The sequence below is a fragment of the Balaenoptera musculus genome, chromosome 19, assembly GCF_009873245.2.
Source record: "Balaenoptera musculus isolate JJ_BM4_2016_0621 chromosome 19, mBalMus1.pri.v3, whole genome shotgun sequence".
NCBI lineage: Eukaryota > Metazoa > Chordata > Mammalia > Artiodactyla > Balaenopteridae > Balaenoptera > Balaenoptera musculus.
In genome coordinates, this window is record NC_045803.1 from 16,856,729 (window position 1) to 16,864,625 (window position 7,897).

Genomic DNA, 7,897 nt, shown 5'->3' on the forward strand with positions numbered 1-7,897 from the left:
TTGCCCTAATGAGCTTATATTTTAGAGGATGGAAGATGAACAATAAACAAGTAGAACATTTTAAATGAAATGTAAGAGGAGAATGGATATAGCCTGAAGGACATAGGGAGTGTGGTGGCCCGAGCGCGGGTTGGAAAAGAATTTCCAGACACAAGGCAGAATGTAAGGAAGATAGAGTTTATTAAAGAGAAGGGTCGCTGCAAGAACAGCGGGCCAACTTCCTGGTAGCCAGGGAAAGTCAACCCCCTCTGTGGGCTAGCAGCCAACTTTCATAGCCTCAAGACAAAGAAAAATCCTGCGGGCAGGATGGCATTAGGTGATTGGTCAGGAAGCTACAAGGTTACTACATGGTGGATATTTTACCTAATATGGAGTCGGGGGGCTGACCGGTTCAGATTAGGAGAGCGCATGGCAACAGTTGCTATGGGGGCTCGGTTAATTCCAGAGTTTTTGTCCTGTGTCCTTGATGTAGGGTGTCCTTGATGTAGGGCTCCACAGGAGATGCCAAGGTGGGGATTGAAATTTTAAATAGGAGGGTCAAGGAAACCTTCTCTAATAAATCTCTTGAATACATGTCTATTGCTGCAGACGATCTCCTTCAGAAAATGAGGAACTTCCATTTACCACATGTGCCTTGGCATAGATAAATTCTAGGGGGTAGCATTGTGATCCACACTTCTGATAAGAATAATGAGGGCGAGTGGGGAAGTAATGTTTTCAAATTCACATACTACCTGTACAGGATAACAGTCCCTAGTAATGGAAGTATTATTGCTTTCTTGGTTCCAGATCTGTACAGTAGGGTTCCCAAGCAAGAAAGTTCCTATTTTTGATGGGTTATGAGTAGTACACAGTGAACTAATGCGCATGATGTATGAAGCACTAAGCCTAGCACAAAGTAAGCAATCAATAAATGTTTCGGAATATTAATAATCATTTTATGCTTCAACCTCCAAAAGATCCCAGGAAATCAATATTGAGAATTAGGGTCCTTTATTAGGGGATGTCAGCAGAGAACACAGGAGATAGGAACAAGTCTTAGGGGCTTGAGAGCAGGCTCGGAGTAGAGGAGCCCATCCTGGTCCTCAGGCCTGTGCAGAAGTTGTCAGGGGGTACCCAGGGGTATGGTGAAGGAGAGGTAGTCCCCAAGGGCGCCCCAACGTGGCCGGTAGATCTGGAAGATAGTGATCCAAGTGGTGAGTACAATCACCCAGAAGAGGAAGCCCACAGCTGAGCGCCAGACATCTGTAAGAGGGAACAGGAGGGGAAAGGTTGGCCTCCACCTGCTCTCTGGTCTCCCCGAGACCGGCCCTCTCTTCTCTTCCACAGAGTCCCAGAATTCTGGAACCTCCATTGTCCCTTCCCAGCAAGGCTCCCAGAGTCCCCCTCCCCACACCCGATGGCCTCCCTTCATCTGTGCCCTGGACTCACAGCCTTTGATTTGGCTCTGTTCTGTGTATGCCGGGACAAGGAAGGCCTCTCGGAAGAACCAGAAGATGTTGACCAACCAGAGAAAAGGCAGGAAAGCAAACCCACCTAAAGAGAAGAAAATAAACTGGGACTTAAGGCAATGAGGATCCTCCCAACACCCACGTAGAAGACCAATTTGGAAGGTCCTCTCCCATACCCAAATTCAAATGGAGATCTCTGCTATCAGGGATTCAAGAATCCTGACTCCTCCCCGGAATCCAGAAATCTGAGTCCTCAACCATCTTTTTGGCAGGACCAAGAGCCCAGGCCCCCAACTCCTGTCCTCTCTTGGGACCCAGAAATTGAGGGCCCAGTCTCCTCCTTCCTCAGGACCCAGGCCCTTCCTCTCTTGGGACCCAGGAGTCGGCGTCCCCAGCCACTTCATCCTCTAGACCCAAGAATCCAGGCCCCTAGACCCTCTTCCCCCAGGCGCTCTAGTCCCGTCCCCTCTCTTCTCCGGGGACCCTAAGATATCAGCCCTTACCCAGGTAGTACTTCCGGCACAGGTTCAACTTCTCCTCGTTGGACACCCGCTCCAAGTTCATAGTTGCGCTGGGGCCGGGTCTTCCGAGGGTCTTCAGGGCAAGACCCAAGCCCTGATCCTAAGTGACAGATGCAAGGATCACAAACAACCACGCCCCTATTACGACAAAAGGGAGAGAAATTGAAGGGTGGGTTTTCTGAAAGAAGGGTACCCCCGCCCCCACCAGCAAGCTGACTGGGTTGAGACGCTCTTTATGTTTACTGGGGTACGAAGACGACCCCTAACTCACCAGTGGAGTCTTACTTCCTCCGGTTTGGACCCCTTTGCCACTTTCAACTACGGACTTTTGCGCGAGATGCCGCAAGTATCTCTGGACCTTGTAGTCTTTTTGGTCAGGCAACGCTGCACGCATGCGCTTTCAGGCAACGCCAGTGGGTGAGTCCAGGCGGAGGGTGCGAGCCTCCATCACGCAAGCGCACTAGAGAGTTTCTGAGTGTCCGGAGGCCGCGAAGAACTACATTTCCCAATGCCCTTAAGCAACGGAAGTGATGTAAATAGCAGACATAGTTGGAGGGTTCGGGTAAAAATGGCCGAATATTTAGCTTCGATATTCGGGACTGAGAAGGACAAGTGAGAACGGGCGCAGGGAGTGGCCCCTCGGGAGCCCGAGGACGAGGCACTTGGTTCCCTGGTGGCTGGGCGGCGTGGGGCGGTGTTTCTGGGGTGTCCGGCTCCCCGGCCCTCGGTTCACCTCTGTCTCTGCACCTCTTCCAGGGTTAACTGCTCTTTTTACTTTAAGATCGGGGCCTGCCGGCATGGGGACCGGTGCTCCCGGCTTCACAACAAACCGACTTTCAGCCAGGTGAGACCCGGCACGGAGCCTGGGGGGTTAACCTCCTGTCCATTCCCCTTCTGTTGTCCACCATCACGAGGTCCCACCTTTTCCGGATTTCTAGGGCCCACCCTACCGCCCGGCTTTTTTCTTGTCGGACCTCTGCAGGTTCCTCCCCCAACCTTCAGGCCCTTCTCCCAGGAACTTGGCCACGCCCCCGTACGTAAAGACCACACCCCAGGGCTGTCCCTCACTGCTAGGTACCCCCTCTTCTGGTTTTCTGAGGGACAGGCGTTGCTGATGCACTCAAGATGCTTATGCTTTTTCTCTGGTGCAAGGTCTCACCCCCAACTTTCATACCCAATTCCTTTGCATATAGCCCCGCCCTCTGAGCTCAGGCCCCGCCCCCTTTAAATTCTGTTCAGACCATAGTACTGCTCAACCTGTACCGGAATCCACAGAACACTGCCCAAACCGCAGACGGATCGCACTGTGAGTGAGGGACCTGTCTTGGGGGCAGGGCGGACAGCTGCCAGCAGGCCACGCCCTGATTCCACCCTGCCCCCCTCCTCCAGGTCACGTGAGCGACGTGGAGGTGCAAGAACACTATGATAACTTCTTCGAGGTGAGGGTTGGCAGGGGTGGGTTCAGTTTCCTGTGGGCCAGCAGCTCAGCTGAGTTCCTCCTGGTCTTCCACAGGAAGTGTTCACAGAACTGCAGGAGAAGTACGGGGAGATTGAAGAGATGAATGTGTGCGACAACCTGGGGGATCACCTCGTGGGCAATGTTTATGTCAAGGTGCCTGCTGTCTCTCCATTAGAGCCTAGAGGTGGAGGCATTTCAATGCCTAACGGCCACCGTTGAAGCCTCACAGCTTGAGGTCCATCACTGAATCCACTCCAGACCCTGAGCTGCTAGCTAATCCCCTGATTTCTGAGTTTGATTGCTGACCCTGACCGACTTTCCCTCAGTTTCGGCGCGAGGAGGATGCAGAGCGGGCAGTGGCTGAACTCAATAACCGCTGGTTCAACGGGCAGGCTGTGCATGCCGAGCTGTCTCCCGTCACTGACTTCCGGGAGTCGTGCTGTCGGCAGTATGAGATGGGGTATGGTAGTGCAGGGGTGGGATGGTCACCTGGAGTCCCAGACTTCTGTGTATGTGTTGAGGGGGCTGTCAGTGACAATGGCCTCATCCGTCCTTCCATGCTTTACCCAGGGAATGTACCCGGGGTGGTTTCTGCAACTTCATGCACCTGCGACCTATCTCCCGCAACCTCCGGCGGCAGCTCTATGGGCGGGGACCCAGGCGCAGGTACCTCAGGACCAGCCTGCCAAGACTTCTCGTATCCCAAGGCCCCTGTATCCTGAGATGAATCTGATCCTGTGCCCCAATAAGTGTCTCAAGCCTTTTGTGCCCTAAGACTAGCCCTGAGCCCCATCTGAAGACCAGCACCTAAGTCCCAACCCCCAAACCAGCCTGAACCCCAAACCCAAGTCCATCCTGGATCTCCAATCCTGAGGTCGGCCCCTGTGCACCTATCCTGAGGCCACCCCCAGGAACTCTTCTTACTTCATCAACTGCCATGCCTATCCCAGAGCAGAGAGGCAGAACTGGGGGATCTGCACACCATTCCCATGGCTCTAACCCTCCTCTCTCCTGTCCCCAGGTCACCCCCAAGGTCCCATACTGGCCACCGTCCCCGAGAAAGAAATCGACGACGGTCCCCAGACCACCGGCATGGCCGTTTCTGAGATGCTGACCTCCTTGCCCTCCACCCCTGGCAGGCACATATGTTCCTGGCCAGGACCCCTCCTCAAAGCTCCCTTAACTCCCTAGTGCCATCTTTTCCAGGCTCCGGGTCTCCATGATGTAATACCTTCAACACAGGGACCTTCTATCGCCCCGCCCCTAATAAAGTTCTATATTGAGGGTTTAGAGCTTCGTTGTTAGCTTGAGCCTGGCTGTGGGCTGGTTTCCTTCCACCCCCACATCTGCTGATGAAAAGGGGAAGTAGGGCTGGGCTCTGGCCACAACCTCAGCCAAGGAACTTCCAACAACAGGTGGGAAAGCAGCATGCCCAGGGTCCTAGAAACCCCCAAGTGGGACTGGTTGGGTGGGGTTGCCTTTGTGCTGAAACTTCAGCACGTCCATCAGAGGATTCTCAAGGGGGAGATGCTTGGTTGTGGCAGGTTGGAGGATTCCCAGTCTGGAGGAGATTGGGGTTAGGAGCTAAGGTAAGATTGCTGGGAGTTGGGTGGGAGTCCCCAGTGGGTGATGGCTGGGTCCTCTATGCCCACTGCCCTGAGATGGGAATAGGTAGTACCTAATACTTAAGCTTACTCTATGCCAGGTGCCAGGTGTTCTAAATGCTCTACTTCCAGTAATGGTTTTACTTCTCCACAATAACCTTCTAAGACAGGTACTATTATTATCCCATTTTACAGATGGGAAAAGAGAGGGCAAGAAGATGGCAGAGATGGGATATAAATCCACGCAGTCCGGCTCCAGAGTCCTCGCTGTAGCCATCTTGAGGCCTTGTGGCCTCTCTGATAACGGGCCAGGAGCTGGTCTGGGGGCTGGAGAGTAGATTCCTGGCTTCCAAAGGGGACTGGGGATCCTATGCCCCCACATCCACTGCTTCCTTCTTCTGACCCGGTTTCCTGGCAAGTGCGGCAGAGGCGCTGTGGCAGGAAGTCCTGTGGTCATGGCCCCCCAGAAGGCAGGCTCCGCCAGGATGGGGCCCCTAGGCCTCCTCCTGACTGCCGTGCTGCTCCTGGCCCAGGCGGCGCCGAGGAAGGCCTCTCAGCACTGCAGCCGCCTCGAGTACTGGAACCCTGACGACCTGTGCAGTGGCAGCTGCCTGCAGCGCTTCGGGCCGCCCCCTGCTCGGGTAAGGAGCGGGGACTGGGCGTTTGCATATGTTCAGGCGGAGTTAAGGGGTGATAGGGAAGGGGGAAGGGGCGAGGTCTGTGGGGTGTGACCCGTGAGGCTTGCTTCGGGGTAGGGGCGGTGGGCCGTACGTAGACGAAGGGGGGATGGGGGGCTGAGCCTGCGAAGAAAGGGACAGTGTGAGTTAAGAGGGTCATGGTTAAGGGGTGTGGCCGGTTAGACAGGCGGGAACCGGGAGGCGAGGAAGAGGTGGGCGGGGGAATGAAAGGAGCGGGGCCTGTGTAGAGAAGGTTGGGAGACTGGCAGGGCTAGTGTGTGTGTGTGTGGGGGGGGGGGGGGGAGGAATAGAGAGGTGGGCACGTCCGCTGATAGGTTGGGTGAGTACAGTGCAAGGGGCGGGGACTGCTGGGATAGGACAAAGGGGAAAGCACGTACTAGCGCAGAGGAGGCAGGTTTGGCGGCTGCACGTGAGACGCTGTGTCCCACCAGACTGAATTTTCGGAAAACTGCCGGCCGGATGATGCGGGCAATCACGTAACGCACCCCTTCAAAGAGTGTCCTCCTGGGCAGTGCAACCCCAACACCGAGGGGCTAGGTAGCCCTTGTGGCGGCGGAGCAACGGCCCCCACTTCCTTGGGGAGCCGCGGCGGGACCCGGAGGCGCGGCAGACAGGTGCTGGTTGGGCTCCGGAGGGCCTGGGCAAGGTGCAGCCTGCCGGAGTGGGGCGGGGGCTGGGGGCGTGGCTTGGGGTCGGATGGGCGGGGTCTGTATCAAGGGAAGGGAGGGTTTAACCTAACTGAAGAGGATAGGGATGGGGGCACAGTATTAATAGTATCAGGGGTTAAAGGAGTCGGGGTGGGAGGGCTGGATCAGGCGGGGATGTGGCCCCATTGAGGGATTTAAGGATGGGAAGTTTGTGCTGAGGAGGCAGGAGTAGGGCATGCTTCCCACTTTATTTCCAGAAGCCGGTCCCTAACAAGGAGCCCTGCCCCCTGACACGTGGAAAACTGAGCGTCCTTAGTTCCCAGGAGCCCAGCTCACCGGCGATCCCCAGTCTCCCGTGGACATCTGAGCACAAAGTCCCTCAGCAGGCCTGGCCGAGTTGGAGTTTTGACCTGTCCCTGGTGCTGGTTCTGCTCGTGACCTCAGCAGTAATTCTCCTGCTCGCCCTGCAAAGGCACCGCCGTCGCCACCACCAGGGGAAGGCCGTCCAACACCCCTATCCTGGCTTGGTTTGCAACGACCTGAACACCCACATCCTATTCTCCTTGCACTCGTCCCCTCCAGGCTCCCTGGAGGCTTCAGAGGCAGGGTACTCAGGGAAGGAGGTCCCTCTGCCTCCACTCCTAGGCAGGGGTTAGTTGAGGATACACCAAGGAGCGGGGGGGGGGCGGGGAGGTGGGCTGGAAGCTTGCGCCTCCTCCCCTTCACCCCTCCCTTTGTCTCCTAGAGCTGCCAAGTCTGGAATCACAGCCGCTGTCTCGCCTCCTGGATGAGCTGGAAGTGCTGGAGGAGCTGATCGTGCTGCTGGATCCTGAGCCTGGGCCAGGTTGGGGGAGAGCCTGTGGCAGCACTCGACACCTGGCTGCAAAATATGGACTGCCTGCTGCCTGGTCCACTCCCGCCTACTCCCTGCGGCCCAGTCGCTGGCCTCGGCGGGCCGTGATGGAGATGGTGGTGGCAAGGGAGCCCTCTGCCTCTCTGGGCCAGCTTGGCGCACACCTGCCCAGAGAGGGCGGGCAGATGCACTGCGGGTGCTGTCCAAGCTTGGCTGAGCTGGGGCCTGCCCGGCCTAGTACCCGATAAAAATAAAGTTTCCATTGAAGTAAGTGCCTGCTGTCCCTGGGCCTCATCACGGGTCCTCTTAAAATAGTCTTAATTGGGCCAAAACCCAACAGACATCCTCTCACTCCCCTCCCCATTCAGGGAATGGGCCAATCCCACCACACACACAAGACCAGATGTGGGTTACCTCTGGGCAACCAGGGTCCCCTCTGAGAAATGGCCCTGCTACCCTTGGGAGGGTTCATCTATAGGGACCCATCTGAGTTCTAACTTGGAATAGGTGTTACATTTATGCTCTGAGCCTTAAGAGACCCCCACAGTTTACTTCTAATTCTGAACGATGCCCTCTCGCCTTCCCTGGCTCAGGATGAGTGTGGGGCGCAGAGGAACAGAAGCTCCTACCTGCCCCCAGCACCATACAAATGGAAGACCAACCT

General features: G+C 56.0%; 3 protein-coding genes across 6 annotated transcripts; 2 read left to right on the forward strand and 1 right to left on the reverse strand.

Moving 5' to 3' along the window:
- Positions 1-976: 976 nt before the first annotated feature.
- PSENEN (presenilin enhancer, gamma-secretase subunit) lies at positions 977-2,384 on the reverse strand. 2 transcript variants are annotated; one of them, XM_036833027.1, is made up of 4 exons: positions 2,244-2,384; positions 1,955-2,110; positions 1,432-1,536; positions 977-1,245 (listed from the first exon to the last, which is right to left on the reverse strand). In XM_036833027.1, the coding sequence occupies exons 2-4, from the start codon at positions 2,013-2,015 to the stop codon at positions 1,106-1,108; spliced, it is 306 nt and encodes a 101-aa protein (XP_036688922.1). In that variant the 5' UTR covers positions 2,016-2,110; positions 2,244-2,384; the 3' UTR covers positions 977-1,105. The 2 variants fall into 2 exon arrangements, with proteins under 2 accessions (XP_036688922.1, XP_036688920.1); XM_036833025.1 differs by having other exon boundaries at positions 1,955-2,072; positions 2,244-2,346.
- A 29-nt stretch (positions 2,385-2,413) lies between these two features.
- On the forward strand, positions 2,414-7,500 carry U2AF1L4 (U2 small nuclear RNA auxiliary factor 1 like 4). Of its 2 annotated transcripts, XR_005017391.1 has the most exons (11): positions 2,414-2,584; positions 2,729-2,816; positions 3,212-3,278; positions 3,362-3,411; positions 3,486-3,584; positions 3,758-3,891; positions 4,002-4,097; positions 4,453-5,676; positions 6,165-6,347; positions 6,638-7,031; positions 7,126-7,500. XR_005017391.1 is itself a non-coding variant. In XM_036832997.1 (9 exons), the coding sequence occupies exons 1-9, from the start codon at positions 2,541-2,543 to the stop codon at positions 4,535-4,537; spliced, it is 714 nt and encodes a 237-aa protein (XP_036688892.1). In that variant the 5' UTR covers positions 2,505-2,540; the 3' UTR covers positions 4,538-4,723. The 2 variants fall into 2 exon arrangements, 1 of the variants encoding a protein (XP_036688892.1); XM_036832997.1 differs by lacking the exons at positions 6,165-6,347; positions 6,638-7,031; positions 7,126-7,500 and adding an exon at positions 2,955-3,005 and having other exon boundaries at positions 2,505-2,584; positions 4,453-4,723.
- On the forward strand, positions 2,510-7,500 carry IGFLR1 (IGF like family receptor 1). 2 transcript variants are annotated; one of them, XM_036832967.1, is made up of 11 exons: positions 2,510-2,584; positions 2,754-2,816; positions 3,212-3,278; positions 3,362-3,411; positions 3,486-3,584; positions 3,758-3,891; positions 4,002-4,097; positions 4,453-5,676; positions 6,165-6,347; positions 6,638-7,031; positions 7,126-7,500. In XM_036832967.1, exons 8-11 carry the CDS (start codon positions 5,491-5,493, stop codon positions 7,479-7,481), a joined length of 1,119 nt encoding a protein of 372 aa, XP_036688862.1. In that variant the 5' UTR covers positions 2,510-2,584; positions 2,754-2,816; positions 3,212-3,278; positions 3,362-3,411; positions 3,486-3,584; positions 3,758-3,891; positions 4,002-4,097; positions 4,453-5,490; the 3' UTR covers positions 7,482-7,500. The 2 variants fall into 2 exon arrangements, with proteins under 2 accessions (XP_036688862.1, XP_036688863.1); XM_036832968.1 differs by lacking the exons at positions 2,510-2,584; positions 2,754-2,816; positions 3,212-3,278; ... (2 more) ...; positions 3,758-3,891; positions 4,002-4,097 and having other exon boundaries at positions 5,460-5,676; positions 6,641-7,031.
- Positions 7,501-7,897: the final 397 nt, after the last annotated feature.